At 47.2% G+C, this 26,295-nt stretch overlaps 1 protein-coding gene across 1 annotated transcript; it reads left to right on the top strand.

The window, feature by feature from the left end:
* Positions 1-4,372: 4,372 nt before the first annotated feature.
* Positions 4,373-24,777, top strand: supt6h (SPT6 homolog, histone chaperone and transcription elongation factor). The gene is made up of 38 exons (XM_084474689.1): positions 4,373-4,528; positions 5,422-5,532; positions 5,616-5,771; positions 7,108-7,181; positions 7,283-7,460; positions 7,588-7,669; positions 8,456-8,690; positions 8,936-9,037; positions 9,136-9,249; positions 9,334-9,423; positions 9,681-9,823; positions 10,425-10,576; positions 11,103-11,213; positions 11,838-11,967; positions 12,244-12,394; positions 12,621-12,775; positions 13,087-13,282; positions 13,603-13,745; positions 14,225-14,342; positions 14,495-14,571; positions 14,771-14,906; positions 15,410-15,547; positions 15,752-15,919; positions 16,045-16,172; positions 16,510-16,717; positions 17,101-17,248; positions 17,639-17,781; positions 17,990-18,130; positions 18,320-18,515; positions 18,956-19,101; positions 19,369-19,461; positions 19,571-19,684; positions 21,088-21,212; positions 21,535-21,647; positions 21,740-21,817; positions 21,911-22,107; positions 22,430-22,668; positions 23,126-24,777. The coding sequence occupies exons 2-38, from the start codon at positions 5,433-5,435 to the stop codon at positions 23,313-23,315; spliced, it is 5,208 nt and encodes a 1,735-aa protein (XP_084330815.1). The 5' UTR covers positions 4,373-4,528; positions 5,422-5,432; the 3' UTR covers positions 23,316-24,777.
* The last annotated feature ends 1,518 nt before the right edge of the window (positions 24,778-26,295 follow it).

Here is a 26,295-nt window from a genome sequence, read left to right as displayed (position 1 = left end):
ACTGTTAAAGGGTTTATTTCGTGTTGTGTTGTTGCGTAGATGTGGAGGCAAACACTGCCAGTGTGTAGTCTCTGGCAGTCTGCCTCCCATTGGATATCCCAGAATGCAATGTGAGCGAGTGTTAGACACTGCTGCTTGTAACTTTGGTGTGAGACGGGATGACAGTCCCAGATTCATACCCCCCCCCCCCCCACACACACACACACACACACACACTTTCTCTCTATATATATATCACTGATACACTGGCCAAGTTCAAAATATATATAATGTATGTATATTTATATAGATATATATAAATTAATATCTGCAACAGATGTAAAAAAAAACATGCCTGTGGGAAATTCAGCCTACTATATACTGTATTGTTTAACCCAAGAAATACTTGATTTAAACTTGATTTAACTCAGGGTTTAACTCACTGAACACACCTCACATGCTGCTTTATAGCAGCTTCCTAACATGCACCCTAACATGCTCCCTATCATGTACCCCAACATGCACCCTACATGTACCCTAACATGCTCCCTGACATGAGCCCTAACATGCTCCCTATCATGCTCCCTAAAATGTACCCTAACATGCACCCTAAAATGCTCCCGAACATGCTCCCTGACATGAGCCCTAACATGCATGTGTTTGGAGAAGACATGAGAGTGAGAGCCCTTATGAGTGTTCACGTAAACATGAATAACACTGGAACACCCCATCATGCTCTTCCTGAGGTTATGAATTATTCTAAAACACAAGGAAGTGTCTTTGTAGTTTGTTTATTCTCTGACAGCACAATTTGAAAGGAAAGGCTCAATTTGAATCCATGTTTTCTGACTTATTGTGGAATTTGACGAGCCATTCTCCGGTTCTACCAGCTTTGATTCAAATGAGAACGTGGTAGGAGATATTTCATAAATATATGCAAATATAAGGTCACGCCATCAGCAGCGTTTCATCTTATGTTTCATCATGTAGTGATCGTGTCTCTTGGTTCAACTCGACATAATATTTAGTTTTAGTCCCACTGTTTTGTATGGAATGTACTCCCTGTTCTTTACTGCTGTGAAATGTATGCTATTATATGTCTTTGATATTCTCTGTACACTGGAAGTGAAGTAATGGAGCATGTATTTCCACCTTTGGCCTGCTAGCCTCCACAAGGTCCCATGAAACCAGCATTCAACTTTAATTGAAAAATATTCACTTTACAAAATGGTGCCATTGAAAAACAGCCTTGCATGACGATGTGAGGAGGGATTTTGAACACATTGGACTCAGTTATGACGTGACCATGAATATATCATACATCCATAAAAACAGAATGAATTTATTATTAGCATCATGGTCTTTTTATCTTGTACATTGTATAAAGATTCATCTAAACAAAGATATGTAAAAACAAAATATAAAAACTAAATGAAATACAATGTTGGCATGCGGCTTAGATGAGACAAATATTTAAAACAGCAATATTTATCAAACTAATGGAAAATTTCAAATGCAAGTAAGAAAAAAACAATCTGTATTGAGGTATACCCACATGTGTTTATGCAATAAAAAAAAACTTTTGATACAAACTAAGTCAAGTGTAATTTAATTGAACCCACATTATAGCCATAGTGGTTCAGACAAATCTGGTAAGGTAAACAAAAAAAGTTAGGATATAAGTACAGAATATATGACTATATAGACCCAAGCACATACACTTGGACCATTCATTCCAATATAAACCCTGTGGTCGGAAAATACGATGCAAACGTAATCGTAATAAAGGATATGCCGCAGGAAGCAACCCAGTGTGGTTTACTGGACTACATGTCCCACCGTGCCCCACACGTAGAGGCCGTGTCTAGGGCTCTGGGGATCTGCCTTGAATATTTCATATATGGCGCCATTTTGGACCACAAAATCTCTCCTTTCCCCCCCCAGTCCATATTTGTTGGAAAACTGGAAATTCAGAACATTATAGTAATTTAAAAGACTTGATGGCATTATTATACTTAATGTCACATAACTGAATGGAGGGTGGGGGGAGAGGGTGGGTGTGGTGAATGAAGGGGGTGAGGAGGTCGATATTTGCCAAAGTTGTTTTTTTTGGCAAATTTCCCATTGAATGCGAGTATTTTGAAAGAACCCAACAAGACACTCCATTTGTACCCCTTTTCACTGCTGTTCCTTCACATTTCTTTTGAGCACACAATCTCCAGCTTCCATTTAAGGATTTTCTCCTGCTTCTTTTAGACATTCTCCAAGACTATCTTGTACGTTTACGTGCATTTATGTCTGCTTTGAGAGTCCTTTAAAATCCGCCAGATACCAAGTGGTGGTTAAATCTCACCTATTTAGTCAAGTAATAATGACCCCAGTCCCTTGAGGCCTATAGAAATAGAGCCACTTACCTAATACCTCAGAGGTGTGGCACCTCAGATGGGTAATTTGCCTTCCTGCCAAACACCAAAAAATATGGGCTATACTGCGTCGTTAATGGCTTCTTGGTCCTGATGATGAACACTTCAGTTCCTTATTCCTAAGAAATATTCTCTTGCTACCTGGTTCTTGAATTCAGTTCCCGGTTCTGTAAGCAGTCTCTGACCTGCACCAAAAAAGAAAATAATATATATATAAGAGAGAGAGAGAGAGAGAGAGAGAGAGAGAGAGAGAGAGAGAGAGAGAGAGAGAGAGAGAGAGAGAGAGAGAGAGAGAGAGAGAGAGAGAGAGAGAGAGAGAGAGAGAGAGAGAGAGAGAATACAATTGGTCACCTCCTCTGCAGACTTAAGTCTTCAGAGGGTAGGCCTCTACCCACTTGGTGAAATAGTTAACCATCACACAAATGTATCGATTACCAGTGTTACACTGAGCTTCATGAGATCCCTCCCCACCAGCGCAAATGGTTCAGTTACCTGAAAAGGTTGATGATAATTACACATTTGTATAGAAAGTAAATGGTATGCAAGCACATTTTGCTGCATGGGACATTCAGTTGAACAAATAACCCCACCTATATTGGGCTGTACTGGGTCTTTTCTTTGAGACTGGCCTGTTTTCTTTGGCACTCTGGATACTGGGCAATCTGAAGTCAATTAATAATCAAATTAATGTATCTCAGGGCTTTGGGCAAGCAGAAACACGAAGTGAAGGAGATTATGAGAAGTTTAATTTAATTAAACTTTTTAATTAAATTAAACTAAATCATTAAATTATTGATTCCATTTGAGCGATTGTCAGTTAATTAGGCCTTTGTGTAAAAAGAAAAAGTAAATTGAGGTGACTTTTCCAACTTACCTATTTGCAGATGTCCGACTCCATGCCAGGCTAGAAGTTTCGGCTGATCACCGCATTGTGCGTTTTATCCACACCGTATTGACCTCTGACACTACTGCAGTGCATTTCTTCTAACAGTATGTTGGCCTTGGCAGCTGAGGAAACTACCTTAGCCAAATGCTTCCTCTCCTTCAGTCTTCTACAAACGTAGTGAAGCGCTCCATCTGGTCAAAAAAGCTCAATTTTGTTAATATTAACGTTTTTTTATTTTATTCTTTATTGGGTCATTTATAACATTAATACTTACCCTTGAGCACAAAGTGGGATCCTCTTCTTTATATCGTTCATCTCATGTTTTGTTAGGCCATCAGGTAACCTATTATTGACTTTGAACTGGATAATCTCCAGAATCAAGGCTTCTTCCATTGTCTCTTTCTCCTTTCTCTCAACTTTTGCCACACCCTTAAATAGGTTAAACCACCTGCTCGTTGTAAAAGCAATTGATTTACCCACCCCCTTCCACCTGCCATAATTGTGGTCATTTTGCACTGGAATTGTTAATAGCACCCGGCTGGACACTTTTTTTTGTCCAGCCTACCAATCACAACATGAATTGGATGTCCTTTTGACAGAGGAGGTACAGCTAACCTGCTGTTCAGTGTCCCTGAACAAGAAAACTTTTTACCTACTACCGATGGCTGTCGCCCGAGCAGCAGGAGAAGACTGGAGGCTTGAGCGGACAAATGCTGTTCCGCCGCCGACCAATTCTACAACGCCCTCTCCTGGCCTGAGAGAACCACTGCAGGAAGCTAATGGTCGCGCCCCCTCGTGGCCTGGAAGAACCATTGCAGGAAGCTAATGGTCGCGCCCCCTCCTGGCCCTAGACAACCACTGCAGGAGGCTAGTGCACTCAGTTTGTTTTCACATGTTTACCATAATTAGGTTATTTGAAATATAGCTGTTGCGACAAATAATTCACGTGATTTTCATTTTCTTTAAACGTGATTTTTTTCGTTAAATTGATCAAGTTATTTAGAAGACAATTTTCGGAATAAAAGTGATCTATGTATTGGACTAGAAGGTGTCACCGCCCGGCCGTCCAGCAGGGGGGCTTTGTTGTCCTCTGAGAGCTGCATGTCTTCATCTGCATCCTGGTTGTCTTCACGCCATTTTACAAGTTAAAGCATTGAGCGAAAGCTCCTTGCTATCCAAAGTACAACAACACATACAATTGCATCATAAAGATTGTCGGAATATACAAACAAAACGAAAAGTAAGTTAATTTCCAGCCCCAGATTGCGTTGGAGACTAGCAGCCGATCGATGGAGATGTTATGCTAGGCTAACATGTTGTTCCTCCAGGCTAGGCTAACATGTTCTTCCAGGCTAGGCCTGCATGTTGTTCCTCCAGGCTAGGCTAACATTTGTTCCTCCAGGCCTGCATGTTGTTCTTCCAGGCTATGCTAACATGTTGTTCTTCCAGGCTGTGCTAACATGTTGTTCCTCCAGGCTAGGCTAAAATGCTAACATCCCCGCTGCTGTGGTCTCAAACTCGTTTCAAGGCCTTGTTGACTTTTGATCCAATAGATAGTTCACTAGTATGTCGGGTTTTAGTCGATAAGTTAAATTTACTGAATAGGATTCTAACTTTATAGTTATATACACCGTGGCTTTAATCTAGCGACAAAGCAAGGTAAGTGTTGGATGGCTAACACGGGTATTTTGCTTTAGCAATGAAGGCAACTGTTGACACGGTAATGCTAATAAGCTTAGCTAATGGTAGTTGGGTAACTCGTTGTATCATAACACTAATGGGTTGTTTATGCCATTTGGTTGTCAGTAATTCTGCTAATTATGACAAAAAGCTCTAAAAGGGTGTTCATTAGTTATGTTTTTCCATTCACCTACAAGTTCCCTACAGAATCGAAGTTAACATAAAATAAGTTACACCGACTTATACAAAGGGTTAGACCTGACCATTGACATAGAACTTTTAGCCATATCTGTTTGAGTCTCATCACGCCGTCACTCTGGGAAAGATGCATGCAGGTGGTATATCAGGTGTACGCTCTGCTTCTGATGCAAAGAGCACGCTTGCCATTGCACTGATTGTAGTGCTGTTAATAACTGACACTGACAGAGCACGCTTTACTTATTCCGTCCACAGGGCTCTGAACTATGTCAGACTTCATCGAGAGTGAAGCTGAAGAGTCAGAGGAGGAGTTTGAAGAAAAAGATCTCAAACCCAAAAAGACACAGAGGTTTCTGGAAGATGATGGTAAGGTTTTCTGTTATTTCTTAGTAGGCATTTGTGTTGGTGTGTGATGAGATGTGATCTAATTCATGCCTTTTACCCATCAGATGAGGAGGAAGAGGAGAACACTGAAGATCAGGATGAAAGGGGGAATTTAAGAGGACTCATCGACGATGGAGATGATGAGGAGGAAGAAGCAGGGAGCAAGAGTGGGGCAGGCAGTGATTCGGACGAGGAAGTCAAACATCGACGCAAGAAGCGCAGTAAGTCTGATCTTTGGTGCAAAGGGATAAGGCAGGCTCTATGGGTCAGGAACTGACCCAGAAAAAGTGCTCTGTTGCCCTCCTGTGATTGATTGTTCTCTGGGTTCAAAGTAAACAACTGCCACCAGCTATTGATTTGATCGTTTTTAACATTTGGCAGATCCAAATATCCAGGGTAACATATTTTAACAAATCCTATGCATGTAGATGTTTTTCCATCCATGTAGATATAATGACCAAATTTCAAGTGTTTATTTTGGACCCTGATCATGCTCATCTGTGTGTTAAATTTAGTTATTTTTTACATTTGTAACTACCAAGTATAGCTGTGCAAGGACATGTTATCTATCTAAATGCTTGCACAAATATCAAATCTAATACCTTCTTTAACTAATTCCCCAACAGTTCTTGTAAATTTCTTAACTGTCCAAAATAAGGAAAGATTTTTTGTAAGAAATGGAATGACAACCTGGTTGTTAAGAAGACTACCACCAGAAGCGAGTGAATCACTCAGAACTCTGTACTGACAATTAGGCTGTCACTTTGAACCCAGCCATTTCACTTTTTATCTACTATTCATCATATCAAGATGGCGTGTTTATTATGTCTGCAATATACCTTAAACACTTTACTTTGCATATTCTTTTATTTTATAAACAAGCTTTATTTAATACAATTCTGCTGTTGGTTAAAGGCGTAATTTATTTATCAGTAGATTGCTAGTTATGTTTATGCTATTCTATGAACTTTGATGTTTCTCGCTTTAGCTGAGCAGCTGAAACCAAAAATATCCTGTGGCATCCACAAAGTCATCGGTATCTGTTAACCTGTTTTGATAAAACATAGTGAAAAGCCATTAATATGCTAAATATAAGAGGTGTTTGACAGGCACTGGTTAAAATAAGGTCCTAGAATAGCAGCAGCTGGCCATCTGTTTGGTGATCGATTCATCCATTGCTGATTCATGACAGAACTGTGAAGCACTTCTCCTCTCCCATGCCTTTCTGCAGTTGATGCTCATTTGTTTGCAAGAAATAACAGTTGCATAGCTTTATGGTTCCACTGGTATTTTGAATCCTGCATCTTAAAAGCTGGCAGGCAGTTCCTCAGTTTGCTTTTTAGTTTTTTGAAGAGCCACTCAACCATGCTTTATGAAAGGACCTGTTAATGGTGTTAAGCAAGCATATGCCATCACTGCAGATAGCCATGTAGTGCACCCTTTTCTACATAACTGAACAGCATATAGATGTAATTATGAAGACATGCCTATTCAGTCTCCCCTCGGACTGTAATACTGATGGATCCTGAATCGACTGGCTCATCTTTCTCCACACAGACTTTGATGACTATCTGGATGACGACGATCTTGACCTCATTGAGGAGAATTTAGGAGTCAAAGTGAAAAGAAGGGTAAGGAGCTGGATTGCTTTGGTCTTTCCGCGTTACACCTCTATCGCTGTCTTCTCTGGGTGCCCCGGTGTCAGCGTTTCACCAGACACTGTTCTCCACAGAAAAAGAAGTATGAGCGCGTCAAGACGATGGAGGACGACGATGAGGACGACGACGGGAAGGACCTCATCGCGGACGAGATCTTCACGGGGGACGCCGACGGCGACCTTGAGGAAGGGGAGACGGTGGACGTGCCGATTCAGCATCATGAAGATGATGAGGGAGAGGACGAGGAGTCAGGTGAAGACACAGTGTCCCTAGAGATGGTTTAGAAGAATGCCCTGAACGAGCACAAGCAAACACTAGAGAATGATTTAATTTGTTGATCCTAATTAACTAAAACCTCTTTTACCGTCCCATGCCACAGACATTGACGATTTCATTGTGGATGACGACGGCCAGCCCATCACTTCTAAGCGGGGCAAAAAATATTCTGGCTTTACGGATGCGTAAGTACTGCAGTTATTAGTACGTAACTGGCGTTCTTGTGCTTTGAAGCTGCCAATACAAGTAAAATACAGTGTACTTAACCCCCTCATCAGAACAGTAAATAAATCAGATCAGTTGAGAGTATTCCATTCTGGGCCTGGACAACATAATATCAATATCCAATATGAGGACATGAAATAGCTTACAGGTTAGCATTACAGTAAATTAATTAGGCATGGCACCAATCATTTCAAGCTTTGAAGCTTCATTAGTAGGGATGGGTATTCAATGGGCCTGGGGCTGAATAATTACTCACCGTAGTATTGATAAGCTCTGACCCACCGAGTCGGTAAGTTGAGATTTAGATATAGATATAGCTAAAGATAAAGATATCTCGAAACACTACCCAGCGAAGTTCCACTTAAGACACACCCCTTTGAGTTTCGTATCACACTTGTATAGGCTACTGACGTGAGCATGCAAAGCAAAAACACTATTCTGTGTAACAAAGTATGTGTTTCATTAATTGATTTAATAGTGGAGTAGAATTTACATTCAGCCAGAAAAGGATAATTCACGCTCTGCACTTAATGTGAGCAAAGTGAGGATCTGTTCATATTAGGCCCTTCAGCTGCAACAATGGGTGTTGGTCAGCCTCGTACAAGAACTGCTAATGATGGTCATTCTCCTCAAGTGCAAATGATTAAACGGTTGTTACTGAAATACTGAGAGTTAATGTAAAAACCACTGCCACGGTGTGAATGAATCAAAGCATTAGATTGAACATCTTTCCTGTGACCCCACAGCGCCCTCCAGGAAGCCCAGGAGATCTTCGGCGGTGACTTTGACTTTGCCGACTTTGATGCGGACGCGTACGAGCAGGGCGATGAGGAAGAGGAGGACCAGGACAAGAGGCAGCCCAAGCGGATGCACGGGAGGAAGAGCATCTTCGAGCTGTACGAGCCCAGTGAGCTGGAGAGCAGCCACATGACGGACCAGGACAACGAGATCCGCTCCACCGACATGCCCGAGAGGTTCCAGGTGGGTAGGGGTGGGGGTGGGTGCTGTTCAAGTGAACATGAACCTGTACTGTGTTTGTGTAACATACCCAAATTAGGAATTATTTTAGTCAGACGGATTACACATTAGATACTTCTTTGATGTCAGAACATGTTGGATAGCCTGCATGTAAAAGTATAGGAAGAGCCTAAGAACATCAGTATTTTTCACAACATTACTAGTGCTGAAGGTTGGCCCTCCTTTGACCTCTGACCCTCTACTCTCAGCTGAGATCCATCCCCATCAAACCAGCCGAGGATGAGGAGCTTGAAGAGGAAGCAGAGTGGATCTTCAGACACGGATTTTCCACCCTGACCATCTCCATGCAGGTAGGATCTGCCCACTGCTTTACCCCCCACTGTCTCCCCCTTACTGCCCCCTAATGGCTTCCCAACTAAAAATGTGTCTCAATGCTCTGTTTTTGTAGGAGAGCACAGACTACCTCGACAGGGGGACAACCACAAACTTCAGCAGGAAAGGTCCCAGCACCATCGCTAAGATCAAGGAAGCCCTGAACTTCATGAGGAACCAGCACTTTGAGGTACAGACTCTCCGTCCGGCCCGGAGGCCTGTGTGCCAGATTTGTTTTCTGGACGCGTCATGAGGCTGGTTTCTCTGCTTCTAGGTTCCCTTCATCGCGTTCTACAGGAAGGAGTATGTGGAGCCGGAGCTGAACATCAACGACCTATGGAAGGTGTGGCAGTGGGACGAGAAGGTACGTGATCCCACCATGACCAGATGGCAATAAGCAGAAAAGCAGATCCTTTTATTCATTTTATGGATGGGCAAAGTAAAAAAGATCTGGCTCAGTGGTTCCAATGGCCCCTGGCATCACACATCTATTGGGAATATTCTCTGATACAATTTCCCATTAATAACCAGAATCTCATTCAATAGATCATACGACTAGCCATGTGTTTGTTTGCCACTTATTGAACCTTGCAGCTCAATGACCTGACCTTTGACCCCTAGTGGACGCAGCTGAGGATGCGAAAGCAGAACCTGACCCGTCTGTTCCGGAGGATGCAGTCATACCAGTACGAGCAGATCTCCGCCGACCCAGATAAACCCCTGGCTGATGGCATCCGCCCCCTGGACACAGCAGATATAGAGAGGTAGGAGTCCATCCGGTATAGAGAGGTAGGGGTCCTGCCGTCCGATATAGAGAGGTAGGCGTCCTGCCATCCGGTATAGAGAGGTAGGCGTCCTGCCATCATATACAGAGGTAGGCGTCCTGTCATCCCTCATCTGGGTTGGTTGGTGTTAATTTACATTTTCAATTCACAATGGCTGGGGAAATGCTATGGGTCAACATTGGAACAGATTTTTACAAAGGAAACAATTGTTCCAAGCTAGGGATGCACCAATACCAGTACTCAGACTCGGGCCTGCTACTGTGCTCATGTACTCAAACTCAAACCTCTCCGATACAACCACCCGATTTCACTATACGCAACGTGACATAGTGTTAAAGAGTACAACCAAAACACTTGTGTGTGTGGATGTGCGGAGCCCTGTGTGGGCAGCGGTTTACTGCAGCGACCGAGAAAATGTTTAGCTTTTCGGACACTTTTTTAACCTAAATGTAAAAAGTGGAATCGGTGCATCCCTTTCAAGTGTCTATTTCAGGCCCCCAGTGGTTGAGTTCAGCTGTGTATTCCATGTTGCTGCTGTGGAGGGTGAGGGTCAGGTCTTTACATCCCCGTCTGTCTGCAGGCTGAAAGACGTCCAGTCGTTGGACGAGCTGAACGACGTGTACAACCACTTCCTGCTCTACTATGGCCGAGACATCCCCAAGATGCAGAATGCCGCCAAAGTGAGCAAGAGGAAGAAGAAGATGAAGAAGATCATTGAAGTGAACGAGGACGGTGAGGCGCTGGGCCGCGTGCCAATCCCACGCCGCTGCTGCCGCCGCCGCCATGGCAACAGGAGTGGCTGCATACCAACACACTGTAGCTTACAATGCGTCAAGTCCTAGCGTTATGCATGGCAGCAAACGGATCACACCAGAACAGTCACTTAAAGAGTGCGTGGGGAGAACCGCTCTGAGCGCTTTTGAAGCAGGGCTGAATTAAAGAGAACAGTAACGATGAACATGACACACGCTCTGCCTCTCACCATTGCTTTAATTTCTGAATTATCTCTTCTCATTGTCTTCGGAGGACATTTTGTTTCGTCCTCTCTCTGCTTCGCGCCCAGCATCCAAAGTTGAATATATTAGACTTTTATGTGCAGGCCTCTAAATTGAGGACCAGGAGCTGATGGATATTGCTTGTTTAGTTAAATGGTTCTGTGGTCTGCAGTCCTCCTCGTACAGATGTGCATGTATGAAGAAGTGAAAACTATGTTTCTGGAAGTGTCTGTTACTAACTCTTCTTCCTCCTCTTCCCCCAGGCGAGGAAGAGGAGGTGGAGGTGGAGGAAGATGACGAGACCCAGAAAGGACCGGATCTGAAGCTGGCGTCCCGTAGAGACATGTACAGCATATGTCAGGGTGTGGGCCTCGGTGAGTCTCCTTTGGAATCCTGGTACACTAGAAGACAGATCCAGCCCAGGCCTTGAAGTCTACCATTTGGACGCCCTATGAACCAAGCAGCACCCTATGAACCACTGTTAGAAATGGACATGAAAATGTCATTATATTCTCTAAATACAAAGCAAATACATTTTTCTCCTTTCAGGATCTTGGTGGCTAGTTCAGCCTCATATCATGTATTTCCAAAGGTCCTGTTTGTTCTTTCAGTTAAGGAGATTAAGTGTGAATGCGGCCATATGCTCCTGTGAGGCAGCTATTCAATTCCCTGCCTCAATGTGGCGGTTCTCCCAAGATGTCCAGTTAAACCTACTGATCATTATGGTCGTGTGTCAACAAACAGAGGTTGTTTGTTGACACAGGGATTCTACGTCCATGTTCTTTACACTTCATTCAACCCGTAAGAGTGTACATAAGCAGTTAGTTTGACTGGTGCATGGCTGGGACAGAAAAGCAAGTCCCCCACTATACCTATAGCCATAATTACTACACGGTAGACTACAGTAGTACTACTATTCTGTGGCAGGACATGATGGTCGCCTTACTCTCCAAGACGGTGCCTACCATGCTGACTTACACTTAACCTCTTTTCTGCAGACGGGTTGGCCAAAAAGTTTGGCCTGACTCCAGAGCAGTTTGGGGAGAATCTGAGGGACAGCTACCAGCGCCACGAGACTGAGCAGTTCCCTGCAGAGCCCATGGAGCTGGCCAAAGACTACGTCTGCAGGCAAGACCCCCAAAGATCTCATCCAGAGGAACTACCATTCATACATTATTTTCTCTTCATTATCAATCATCCATGATCAATTATCGATGAAAACTGAAATGTATCAAATGAGAGGAAATCAAGGTACCGCAAGTCTATCCTATTTTGAGGAGTATCTTAACGTTAACGAGCTATGTAATCACCCGCTCACGACCAACGTCAACACAACCACACGTATACGTCCTGTCTTTGGTCAACACGGCCCCCAGTCTAAAAGAAGCCCCTCTTCACCTCCAGCCAGTTCAGCTCCCCGGAGGCGGTCCTGGAGGGCACCCGCTACATGGTGGCCATGCAGCTGGCCCGGGAACCCCTGGTGAGACACGTGCTCAGGCAGACCTTCCAGGAGCGGGCCAAGGTCAACATCAAGCCCACCAAGAAGGGAAAAAAGGTACGCTAGCACGAGGACACATTCCTACCGGGTGCTAACTAAAGCAGCAAGCTGTGCTAGGTTACGTAGCACTGCTATCTTACACATTTCTTCATTATTTTCTTCTGTTTTTAATTGTGTTATAATTTAGGTTGTTTATAATAAGCATTCAAATATGCATAGGTATGCACGTGTTGATGATGCCATGCCACACCTCCCCACTCACATCCCTCACCTCTCCGGACAGGAAGTGGACGAGGCCCACTTTGGCTACTCCTTCAAGTACCTGAAGAACAAGCCGGTGAAGGAGCTCAACGGGGAACAGTTCCTCAAGATGTGTCTGGCAGAGGAGGAGGGGCTGCTCACCATAGACATCTGTATCGACCTGATGGGGATCAAGGGGTACGGTCACGTGTAGAGCGCCCTGCAGACCTCATGGTCCCAGTAAGCCAGATTCCTGGCCTGGTGTCAGGTTTATTAACGTAGGACCCTTGTCCTACAGTGGGTTCACTGGCTCTTTATCTTTGAGGTGATGGGTTTAGAGCCCTGACTGGTTCTCTCTGGTCTACTGGGATGTAGATGGTGTTTCTTTGAGGGGATGGTCTGAGTCCTGACTGGTTCTCTCTGGTCTACTGAGATGTAGATGGTGTGTTTCTTTGAGGGGATGGTCTCAGAGCCCTGACTGGTTCTCCCGTTGGTTCCCTCCTCCCCAGGTTTGCGGGGGACCAGACGTACTTTGAGGAGATCAAGCAGTTCTACTACAGGGACGAGTTCAGCCACCAGGTGCAGGAGTGGAACAGGCAGCGGACACTGGCCATCGAGAGGGCCCTCACCCAGTTCCTGTACCCCCAGATGGCCAAGGAGCTGAAGAGCAAGCTGATCGCAGAGGCCAAGGAGAACATCGTCAGGGTAATGGGATGTGATGTCATCGCCTACCTCCGAGTAATCTAGAAAACAATCAGGAATTGTTAAGTTGTGTTTTATTTGCCATATTTATGTTGGTTATGTATATTTTAAAACCTTGAATGAGCTCCTTCTGCCCCCTTTAAGTAACATGTCTTTCATAAGGACCACTTCATTCTGGACTCCACCTCATTGTTGAGCTGAATTGTTTAGAGCGTCTTATAGAGCACAGAACATACTACTAGTTTATTACTGTTACTTTAACACTGATTAACACATCGCCCTGCAGTATACCCACTGTGCCACCTGTCTGTCTGTCCTCCCAGTCGTGCTGCAGGCGTCTCTACAACTGGCTGAAGGTGTCCCCCTACAGGCCGGACCAGCAGGTAGAGGAGGACGATGACGACCTGATGGACGAGAGCCAGGGGAAAGGCATCCGTGTGCTGGGTGTGGCCTACGCTCCAAGCAGGTAGGTACCATGCTCTGCCCCACGCTGACGTCCCCTGAAGCTCAGAGTTCATGATGACAGTGTTGTCCACCATTCATATCAAGCAAGGAAACAAGGTCTGAAAAAAGTGTGAATTGTATTAGTGTCTCATTTTCAATGAGAATTTCTTTTCGGCAATCCAATGAAAACCCTGAACATAAGGTTATTCTAATAACATGGTAGTACTGTGCGTTCACATCAAAAGCAAAGCGAATATTCTTCCAACGTGCACAAGTTTCATGATGCATGAATAATGGAGGAGGAGGGGCTTACCTCTTGTGAACCCCAACAGTTCCCTCCGTTCATCCATTCACGCAGCAGGTTTTTCCAGCGTAAAATCTGCGTCTTTGCATTGACTTTGTTTTCGTGCCGCGCCTTCATTCTTGGTGTGAATGCACCTTTAGATGGCGGTTGTTGACTGCGTCATGGTGTCTAAGCCGACTGGGTCTTGTGTATTTCAGAGACACGCCAGTGTTCTGCGCGCTGATCAACGGAGAAGGAGAGGTGGTGGACTTCCTGCGTCTGCCCTACTTCATGTCCAGAAGAAACGCTTTCCGGGAAGATGAACGAGAGAAGAAGGTACAAGCCCCTTGGTTCATACCTGAAACCGCATCTTATCTGTGGAGCTACTTCCGCCTGAGCTGAGCTGAACAAACTGGAGTCTTTTGGTCTTTTTTGGTCTTTTGTTGGCTCTCTTTGGCTTATAACTCGTGTATGTGATCGGTCCTCAGGCGAAGGACGTCGAGAACCTCAAGAAGTTTCTGAAGTCGAAGAAGCCTCACGTTGTGGCGGTTGGAGGGGAGAACCGGTGAATATGGATTCGTGTGTGTGTGTGTGTGTGTGTGTGTGTGTGTGTGTGTGTGTGTGTGTGTGTGTGTGTGTGTGTGTGTGTGTGTGTGTGTGTGTGTGTGTGTGTGTGTGTGTGTGTGTGTGTGTGTGTGTGTGTTCCCTGTAAGCAGCCGTGTTCGTCCGAGGTGCTGAGCGCTCTTGTTCTTCCCCCACCCCAGGGACGCTCAGATGATCATGGAGGACATCAAAAAGGCGGTCAGCGAGCTGGAGCAGGAGTCGTCTATCCCCCCGGTGGGGGTGGAGCTGGTGGACAACGAGCTGGCCACCCTCTACATGAACAGCAAGAAGTCAGAGGTGCACTCCGGCTTTATATACGTGTGACTCAAGCTCTCAACACCCAGACACACTCGGGGTGCAGTGGGTCTGGGTTCCCTCCGAGGGCTGCCCGTTCACTGTGTGCACTGGGTCTGTGTTCCCTCCGAGGGCTGCACATTCAATGCATATAAATCAAAAACACGATTTTTTGGCTTCGTGAAAGGCAAAATTGTGGCAATCGTGAAATGTCTGAATGACTGCATTACAAAAAGTAAATAAATACATTGCATGGGGTTTAGTAGGCCTGTTAAAGTGTTGCAATGCAGCACTTGGTGCCCTTACTGATCATAGGCTGCGTTCAGAGCGTGCGTTCAGATCTGTCTGAGGGATCACTAGGGATGACTAATGAAGCCACCTGGCATAGTGCCCAGTGGGCAATCGGTTAATCTGTTAATCGCAATTAACTCTCACTGTTGTGCTAATGGGCAGCCCTAGGTCCTGTCTGTTGTGGCTCATTGTAACCCACTCCCTCTCCTCCTCAGGCGGAGTTCAGGGACTACCCTCCCCTATTGCGACAGGCCGTGTCCATCGCCCGCAAGATCCAGGACCCCCTGGTGGAGTACACGCAGGTGTGCAGCTGTGATGAGGACATACTCTGCCTCAAACTGCACCCCCTGCAGGTAAACAGAGAGACCTCTTTTAAACAGTTTTTCGAAAAGGAAATTTTGGTGACTAAATCGTATTTGTTTTGGGTCATGCTGTGCTGATGAGGTTAATTCTTAGATGTTGACTAAAGCCATGTTAATCTACTAAAGTATGCACTGCCAATGCTCTTTTTTTGTTTTAAATCAGAAATTGTGTCTCTGTCTCTCTCTCTCTCTCAGGAGCAAGTGGTCAAGGAGGAGCTGCTCACCGCCCTGTATTGTGAGTTCATCAACAGGGTGAACGAGGTGGGCGTGGACGTGAACCGGGGCATCTCCCACCCCTACACCCAGAGCCTGGTCCAGTATGTCTGCGGCCTGGGGCCCAGGAAGGGGTCCCACCTCCTCAAGGTACCCCGCCACCATGGGCCTACCCACGCAGCCAACCGGGCCCATGATCCACATGTGTGAGAGGTGTGTGTTGCGTGGTGATGCTAAATGCCTTGTGTTGTTTGTGTGTGTGTGTGTGTACACAGATCCTGAAACAGAACAACACACGGCTGGAGAACCGCACCCAGCTGGTGACCATGTGTCACATGGGGCCCAAGGTCTTCATCAACTGCGCCGGTTTCATCAAGATCGACACGGCCTCTCTGGGAGACAGGTGTGCTGCTTTAGAGCAACCCTATCATTCACGACTCTTTGCTTTAAACCTGCACCGTGTCACCTTCCTACTGCAGCTTTTTACTCCTTTAAAAAAATATAGAAAATATCTGCTAGAAAGTGTTTCAAGAACAAACCAATTTGATCCGTCCAGGGAATCATTATCTAGGCTAAGAGGAAGATTAATTGCGGCGCTCTTTTGGCCCCACCACCTGGGAGGATGATGCAGCTCTACCCGGGGGGGCCAGCAGGCACAGGGCCGGCTTAACCAGATACCTGGGAGCAGTATGTTAATGTTGACATGGGTTAGCCGCTAACCCGCCCCCTCCCCCCCGCAGCACCGACTCGTACATCGAGGTGCTGGACGGCTCGCGGGTCCACCCCGAGACCTACGAGTGGGCGCGCAAGATGGCGGTGGACGCCCTGGAGTACGACGAGTCTGCGGAGGACGCCAACCCGGCCGGAGCCCTGGAGGAGATCCTGGAGAACCCGGAGCGCCTCAAGGACCTGGACCTGGACGCCTTCGCCGAGGAGCTGGAGAGACAGGTGGGTGGAGCACACGCCCACTGAGGAGGAGTAACGCTGCATGGGACCGGTGTGATGAAGAGTTACACTACATTGGACTGGTGTGCGGTCCAGGCTGGGTCATGTGTTGGAGCTACTATGAATCCCACTACCGCCCGACTATGCACTTGACTACAGGGCTTAACCTCTAACATTTACATGGGCTTCTGATGGTCGACTGCGAGCTGTGCAGTTCATGTCAGAAACTTGCTCTGGCTGGATCTGCCAAGCGGCTACCTGTTAATGTGTGACTGATCCCGTTAAAGGAGTTGTGGATTGGAGGACTTCACAGCACACACAACTTAGCCGTCCCCAATGCCCGTGTGGCTAATGAAATGCACCCCGTTCTCTCGTTCTGTCCGCAGGGCTACGGTAACAAGGGCATCACGCTGTACGACATCCGCGCCGAGCTCAGCTGTCGCTACAAGGACCTACGGGTTCAATACCGGGCGCCCAACACGGAGGAGGTGTTCAACCTGCTCACCAAGGAAACGCCAGAGACCTTCTACATAGGTACAATGGGGGAGACGGCACAGAGGGGCCCGGTTAGGCCAGGTCTTTCTGTACATGGATATTGTAACCGAAACGGAAGTTCCCTAAGGATGAGGCTTTTGACACAAGTGTATTACGACTGTGTCCAGTCAACACCGTGTTCATATGAAACCTTTACAGAAGCTTTTCCCACGGTTTGGGCCTTCTGCTTTGTTTGCTTTTATTGGTAAATTACTGGATAACAGATCCCCACTTCCAGCCACGTGGTTGGTCAAAACAAATACGAAGCAAAGTTGAACAGAGTTGAGGTTGTCTAATTTATGAGACTACCAACAACCTTACGTAATACCTATTGTGTTTTCCCATAACAAAGTCTTGATTCAGGGCATGCTAACCTCTCCCTGCTTCCAGGTAAACTGATCACGAGTTGTGTGACGGGCATCGCTCACCGGCGCCCCCAGGGGGAGAGTTACGACCAGGCCATTAGGAACGACGCCACGGGCCTGTGGCAGTGTCCCTTCTGCCAGCAGGACAACTTCCCAGAGCTCAGCGAGGTGAGCCATTCCTCCACTGTTCATTTGCTATATCGGCTTTTCATCTTAGTTGAGTCTTGAAAGTGGTAGGTGCAGGGTAGGTGTTAATTGAATGTAGGTGTTAATAGAGCTTGTTCTGACTGTAGGTGTTGATAAAGCTGGTTCTGAATGTAGGTGTTGATAAAGCTTGTTCTGAATGTAGGTGTTAATAAAGCTTGTTTGAATGCAGGTGTGGAACCACTTTGACAGTGGTTCGTGTCCAGGCCAGGCCATCGGTGTGCGCAGCCGTCTGGACAACGGGGTGCAGGGCTTCATCCCCACCAAGTTCCTCAGTGACAAGGTGGTCAAACACCCAGAAGAGAGAGTCACGGTGAGTTACACACACGCACAGGTGTTCATAGACACACTCATAATACGCCTCATTTCTTCATTTCCTTGGTTGCTTTGTGTATCTAAAGTGCATATTGGGTGACTTGTGTTCCTCTTAAAACATTGCTCAGATAGCTCAGCAGTCGGGTCGTTTTGTAGTTTAATCACCATCGCCCCCTTATGGCCACAGGTGGGAATGACGGTCCACGTCCGCATCATGAAGATCGACATCGAGAAGTTCAGCGTGGACCTGACCTGCCGCACCTCCGACCTGGCGGACAAGGGCAACGAGTGGAAGCTCCCGAAGGACAGCTACTACGACTTCGACACGGAGACCGAGGACCACAAGCACGACGAGGAACTCAAGAAGAAGCAGCAGAGGACGCGTACGTACAGAGACGCATGGAAACACACTGGGCTCCAGGACATAGACACATACCTGGAAACACACTGGGCTCCAGGACATAGACACATACCTGGAAACACACTGGGCTCCAGGACCTAGACACATACCTGGAAACACACTGGGCTCCAGGACATACACATACCTGGAAACACACTGGGCTCCAGGACATAGACACGTACCTGGAAACACACTGGGCTCCAGGACCTAGACAAATATAATAATAATACTATAAATATAGATAGATATAAACACATACACACACTCTTAATTAAAATATATACATACATTAAGTAACATATACATAAACTCATTTGAATTTTTATGCACTTCAAAAAGTACAAAGAAAATGGCAGAAATTAAAGTGGGGAGGAGGAGGGGAGAGGATGACAAGAGGAGAGACGCCTATTTCTCTCTCTGCAGCCTACATCAAGCGTGTCATCGCCCACCCAAACTTCCACAACATCAGCTTCAAGCAGGCGGAGAAGATGATGGAATCCCTGGACCAGGGAGACCTGGTCATCCGGCCCAGCAGCAAGGGGGAGAACCACCTCACGGTCACCTGGAAGGTACTTCAACACACCTGGATGAAGACACTTCACATACACTACTCAATCTGAATGAAGAACAAATATTACAACATGTGTATTGAAGAATGTTTTTTTTTTTTAAGACCTAAAATATGTTCTCCATTCAGAGGTTGGGGCAGTTGTACAATTTTTACAGCCCATAGTCTGTTATGATAAAGCTCATAGTCTGTTATGATAGAGGCCATAGTCTGTTATGACGGAGCCCATAGTCTGTCAGTGATCTTAACAGACAGATTTGTTTTTCAGGTGGCCGAGGGCATCTACCAGCACGTTGACGTGAGGGAAGAGGGCAAGGAGAACGCGTTCAGTCTGGGACACACCCTGTGGATCGGCAGCGAGGTCCGTTTCGCCCCATTTTGTCTTCTGTTGTCATTTTTAAATGGACAATGGTTTTTAAAACCTTCCCGTGATTGTCTTGTCCTGACTGAGGGTCTGGTCGATCCCACAGGAGTTTGAGGACCTGGATGAGATCACGGCTCGGTTCATCCAGCCCATGGCGGCGTTCGCCAGGGACCTGCTGGGACACAAGTACTTCCATGAGTGCCACGGTGGAGACAGGAAGGTAGGCTGGCTCTTTTATGGACTAGGGAACACAAGGGAAAGGCCTGGCTTTGATAAAGGAATAAAGAGATCAGAACGTCTCTTGAGGTAGTCTCTCCTGTCACTACAGGAGTCCAAAGCATTCTAAGTGTCTCTCCTGGCTTCACTAAAACATCTGTAACAATAAGTTAGTTGTAAATAGGGGTGTGAACGGGTACACATGTACACGTGTAACCGGTTAGTAAATCATAACCGTTTAGGAAAAATCAGTAAACGAAAACTGAAAAAAATATATATATATAAATCTTCAATCAAAATGAACACAGACTATTTATTTAGAGATTAATAAAGCTACAAATGTTCCACTTTGACAACGTTAATGCGCTAAGAAATGCACGTGATAAATGTTGGGTAACTGACCACCGGGCATTACGTCATGTAACACGTAAGTTTCACTTTGGACTTGCGATGGCAGCTGACACGAAACAGCGAAGTGCGGCGTGGAAGTTTTTTTTTTAAAACGCGAAAGGAGACCAAGTGAAATGTACACTGTGTGGTGTACATTTGGCTTTTAAAAACGATGATGGGGGGGGGGGGCGTCTGTAGGAGTGCATCTGCCAAGCAATTAACATAATATTAGCTTGAACCCTTCACATGGTCAAGAGTCTGCCTAATCATGAGGTGACACAGCATGCGAATGCTTGAGGAACCATGCAACCGTCTGAGGTGAATCCATGGATCCGTTGGATCGCGGACGAGCGCTATTGCGGGCGCGATTGTTGACGGGGGGGGGGTTGGATCGCGGAAGAGCGCTATTGTTAACGGGGGGTTGGATTGCGGACGAGCGCTATTGCGGGCGCGATTGTTGACGGGGGGGGGGGCGTTCGATCGCGGACGAGCATTTTTGCAGGCGCGATTGTTGAAGAACACTCAGAGGGCACTTTTTAATACGAGGCGAAAAGGGCAGGGGTTCAAGCACCCCTATGGCCCTATGTGTGCACGTGCCTGTGGTGGTCCATTGGTCGTATAGTGCGACTGCGGTCCACTTTAAAAAAAAAACGGTTAACCGTGTACACGAATAAAAAGGGGTCGTGTAACCGTTTACAATTTTTTTGTAACCGTTCACACCCCTAGTTGTAAAGATTCTGCCCGTGATTCTCCAGCCTGATTGCGCTCTCGCCACGAATTAAACAATCGGGCAAAACGTACAACAAAGTAATTTTGACCAATTGTTGTTTTCCTTTTCTGCTGTAATTTGAGTGTGCCAAGTGAAACATGAAGCCATGTTTTGGACACGGCCGCATACCACGCCGCGTAAAGGAAGGATGTAAAGACTCCTGTGGCCAGCGGGGGTCAGCTGAGTACCTTCATTCTGCTGCAGTCTTATATTAGCCTGTTTCCTTCCTCTGTCCCGGGCCATCCCAGAAAATGGAGGAGATGCTGGTGCGGACCAAGAGGGAGAAGCCCACCTTCATCCCCTACTTCATCTCGGCCTGCAGGGACCTGCCCGGGAAGTTCATCCTGGGGTACCAGCCCAGAGGCAAGCCTCGGTGGGTGACCTCACACACACCAGTACTGTGCTCCTGAAGGGGTCGTTGGCCACCTTTTGTTGAGCTGTATGTGCACACAGCCTCTCATCCCGGAGAAGGTGACCGTTTGACCCGCACAGGGCTGGGATTTTGCGTTCTCCAAATGGGAACGATGATGATGTCAATGACGCACCCTTGCTAGACTTTGAGTGGATCCAGTGGGCACGATGTTTCCCCACCTGGTCTGAAGACGTCCCTCCTGTGTTAGCCGAGAGCCCGCGGTGGGGGCAGCCCTTAAGTGGGGGCCGTTCCTGACGGTGTTCCTGATGTTGCTGGTCCACAGGGTGGAGTATGTGAGCATCAGTCCAGACGGCTTCCGCTACCGTTCGCAGATGTTCACCTCGGTCAACGGCCTGTTCCGCTGGTTCAAGGACCACTACCAGGAGCCCATCCCCGGTAGGTCTCCACTGTTGCCATGGCGCCCCCCCCACCAGACCACCAGGGTCTCCGCTCTCTTGACTCTTTGTTGTTCTCTTGTGTCCCTCAAGGCATCACCCCTAGCAACAGCAGCAGGACCAGGACGCCCGCATCGCTCAACGCTACACCGGCTAACATCAATATCGCAGGTTGATAAGACACACACGCATGCACACACACACACACACACACACTTGCACACGCAGTGTGTGAGTGTCTGAACTCTCCCTCTCCTCGTCCAGACCTGACGCGAGCGGTCAACTCCCTGCCACGCAACATGACCTCCCAGATGTTCAACGCCATCGCCGCGGTGACGGGCCAGGGCCAGAACGCCAACAGCACGCCGGCCCAGTGGGGGTCCAGCCAGTACAACTACAGCGGGGGCGGCGGAGGAGGGGGCAGCACCGGCGGAGGAGGGGGCAGCTCCTCGGCCTATCACGTGAGTGCTGCTCCGGGTTCACCGTGGAGGAAGCGTTGTGTTTGGAGGGGTCCCTCGTAACACGGACCACGGGTAGACTGGAGGTTCCCCCCACTAACCGGACTATGTGCCTGGTCCTGGAGGGGAGGGGGTCCTGAACACCTGTAGTGGACTAGTCTGCTGCTAACAGGGGTTGGGTTGAGCTAGTCCAAATCGGTTTGAGTCAGTCTTCAGGCCGGCGCAGATGGACAATATCATTGCTGCTTTGTATAATATCTAATTGGACCATTATCTCTATCTCTCTGTCTCTCTCCGTCTCTGTCTTTCTTGCTCCCCCCCCCAGGTGTTTGCCACGCCCCAGCAGCCTATGGCGACGCCCATGATGACGCCCAGCTACTCGTACACTACGCCCAGCCAGCAGGCGCTGGGCACGCCCCAGTACCCGGGCTCCACGCCCCAGTCGTCCCACGGCCACTCCTCGCACCACGCCCACCACAGCGGGGCCCCGGGGCCCGCGTCCGGCACGCCCACGTCCTCCAGCTCGTCCCGTGGCCGCACGCCGCAGCAGCAGCCGCAGCCTAAGTACGTCGCCACGGAAACCTCAAGTTTCACTGGGTCTGGGGGGGACAGGAAGCACGAGCGCGTCTGGGGCTCCTGATAGAGCCCGGGGGCTCCCCCCCTTAACCCCTGGGGCTCCCCCCCTTAACCCCTGAGGCTCCCCCTTAACCCCTGGTGCTCACTGGAGGGAATGGAACCCCATGACCTCTGCGAGGGATTGGTGCAGAACACGGTGTCTAGAAGCGCTTTGATATTATCTGTGTTAAGTCTGGAGATCATCTGACCAAGAGGTTACTGTGGTGCCGTGTTGACCACTAAACGGTTTACTAACTTGGAAAGGGATTTCAAATCCCTACAGATAGTGCTCCCCGTGTCGGTTCTAGTTAGACTTTAAACCTCAGAAGTATGGTCAGCAGGGGGCGCCGCCTCCAGGCCTGTCTGTCGGTGACTGCAGGCTAACCTCCTCCATGTGATCCTGCAGGTCCGGGGGCAGCAGCTCGGCCGTGGACTGGGGCAAGATGGCGGAGCAGTGGCTGAAGGAGAAGGAGGCGGAGGGGAGGAAGAAAACGCCGCGCATGACCCCCCGACCCTCGCCCAGCCCCATGATCGAGAGCACGCCCATGTCCATCGCCGGCGACGCCACGCCCCTCCTGGACGAGATGGACCGATAGGGCAGGGAGGGGGGGGCCTCACATACCCTCTCCCCCATTTTTTCATTTTTTTTCTATGCTCAATCGTCTCTCCTCATACGGACACTCCTCCCTGGCCCTTACTCCTCGTCGACCTCCTGCTCCTCTACCTCGTCGAAGCGTTCATCCAGCGGCCAGACTCTGTGTGTGTGTGTGTGTGTGTGTGTGTGTGTGTGTGTGTGTGTGTGTGTGTGTGTGTGTGTGTGTGTGTGTGTGTGTGTGTGTGTGTGTGGGGGGGGGGGGGGGATGTGTCTGGCTGTATTCAAACTTAAGCAGTTTTCCGGTCTCCCGGCTGCTTGTTTTATTTCGTCAGGACTTTATTTTACTCGTACAGCGATCGCACACCCCAGAAAGACGAGCTGAAGTGACTGATGGCTGCGACGATGGGGCACTGATTGGCCGCCCAGCAGCGGTGGTGTTTTCCTTTCTTAGCTTCAGGATTTCCTTGTTGCTGTCGTCTTTGGTTGAATGGCGGTCCGGTGTCAGGCCACGCCCCTCAAAGATCCTAAACCCATTGTGATTGGTGGATTATTTTTGGAGGACGGTTTTTGTACAGCTTGCCTCTGAATTTAATAAAGAGCATTTCCTTCCAGTATCCACTAGCCCTGGACTCCACACAGAACATCAAGAGTGGCTGGTTGAAAGCCTTCTGTGTGATTAAAACAAATGGATGGTCTCTTTGCAGGCCAGATAAGCAGAGCATTTCATGAGAGCAGTAGCCCCTGCTAAATGCTGCCCACCCAGAAGGTGTTCTGGCCTTCAGTCTTGGAACGTGTTTTTGATCCCTGAACTCCATGTGCTGTGAAGCCATGAGCTGCACAACCCCATGTTGACCTTCAACATGACCTTTTGAAATATGTGCTATAGATGCTGGTGGTGGATCTATATTCAGCATCATCCCTGTGAGACATCCCATAATATGTAATGTTGCTTTTCAGTCGTGGTCTCTCCACAAACTAGCACGTGTTTTACCCTCTGACACACAAAAGAAACGTTTTTTTCCTCAGTCATCGCTAAAGATACCTTGCTCGGTTGTAATTATGTTATTTTCTCCATTGTAGAGTACAGGGTCTTAATGGGAGCGAGCAGTGGGGGGGAAGACGTCATGAAGCCAGTGTTGATAAGGTCCAGGGCAATGCTCTGAGCCTGATGGGAAACCAATGGACAAAGAAAACTAAATGTTGTGGTTGTATCATGATAGGCTTTATTGGACCGTGTGTTTAGTATCAGGGTTACATTATACTCCAATGTTTAGTTGACTTGTTACTTTTTAATTGCTTTGAACAAAAGCTGAATCCACTTTGACATAAAGGACCTGCGTATTTCTTCTCAAGGCTCTAATCCGTTCTGGGTTGAAAAGAAATAAAAGGTGAAGGAGGAATGATATCTTGGCTGAAAGACTGCTGAAGATCTTTCTACACAATCCCTTTAATAAAAGTGTTACTACCAACCCCTCTGAGGCTTTCTGTGCTTATTCTCAGTCTTTGGTTTCGGCATCTTGATTCTCAACAGACTGACGGCTCTGTCCTCAGACCTCCACCTGGACCCTAGTGCCTCAGAGGAGCAGCGCTGTGATTGGTGCCTCAGAGTAGCAGACCCGTGATTGGTGCACCTAATTGCACTTTGAAATGAATCCATACAAACAAAACATTTTTGACATTCTTTATGACAAAGGGCTATAGGCCTACGGTTCTTCTGCACTTAAAACCTTTGACTTATTCCAAGGCATCACATTTTAAGTGAAAGTTCGAGTATCCTTGACAGACCTTGGTGAGAGATGTCCAGCTAGTACCTATAGTGTGTGTGTGTATATATATATATAGCTATAGAGCCTAACGACGTCGTTAACACCGTCGTACGATCATCGCAGAATTTTCGGACCTCTTCCCGAAAGCATCGTTACGTAACGACGTCGTTAAAACCCTCGTAGCTAACGACGCCTACAGGGGTACTCACTAGGATGCATCGTTACTATAGCCTCAGTGGAGTCACCAGCTGGACATTCCGTGTATTGGATGTGTTTTATTAAAACACGTCATCCAATACCACTGAATGTCCAGCTGGCGCTATTTCGCAATACCCCAAAAACAGTGGTTCCCGCATATATATTACTCGTAGACTACTGTTAGATTTAAACTGCAAAGACAGAGACATGTTAGAAGTCAACACAAATATGATTTATTGCAGCAATTTAAAATTCCAAAAATAAATGTACCGATGAAACGCCACGTCACAAGGCAACCCTATCACAAGGCATATAATAAAATCAAATGATTCCGTTGCTCGTGTGGGAGGTCGCTTGCGAGCGGCACTTGCTGTCTCCCTCTGATTTTAATTCAACCATCGTGGTTAAAATGTCCTCATATTGATCAATGACAGAAGACATACTGTACATGAATCATGCTGAAACCAGCGGGTGTCGGATAATTTCTGCAGGCGTTTTTTGTTGCGATTGTTTGCAATAAAGCACTGTAGTCGCGTCGGTGAGGCTGTGATGAAGTTCACTATTTATTGGACCGTGTCTAGACAGTTACGAACTCCGTGACCTTAGTGGAGTGCACAATCGCCAAGTTGAGAGCGTGGTTTTCTGTACGTAGACTGCTGCGGGAAACTGCTGCGATGCGTGCCATTCCCGCTTACATTGTCCGCACCATCATACCCCCTGCCCAACAATATGGACAGGAATTGATCTAGACCAGCAACAGCAATAGCCGTGTCAATGCCTCTGCGTTTGAATGATAATGAATGAATGGAACGTTGCATTTTTTATGTTGACACCAAAGTTTCTAGAGAGTGCGCGGCGCGTCAATCACTTAATGAATGAATGAAACGGAATGCAGGAATCAGAGAAAGTCTGCCCTCTTTGCGTCGCAAAGCATGTTTCAGAAATCAGTACATTTAAATAAATGCTATAGTTGTCACACAGACATTTTATTTTTGTAATATGGAATTATTTCAGGGG

This window comes from Micromesistius poutassou, assembly GCF_964030765.1.
Source record: "Micromesistius poutassou genome assembly, chromosome: 10".
In the NCBI taxonomy this organism is placed as follows: Eukaryota; Metazoa; Chordata; class Actinopteri; order Gadiformes; family Gadidae; genus Micromesistius; species Micromesistius poutassou.
This window is presented reverse-complemented; position numbering and strand designations above follow the sequence as displayed.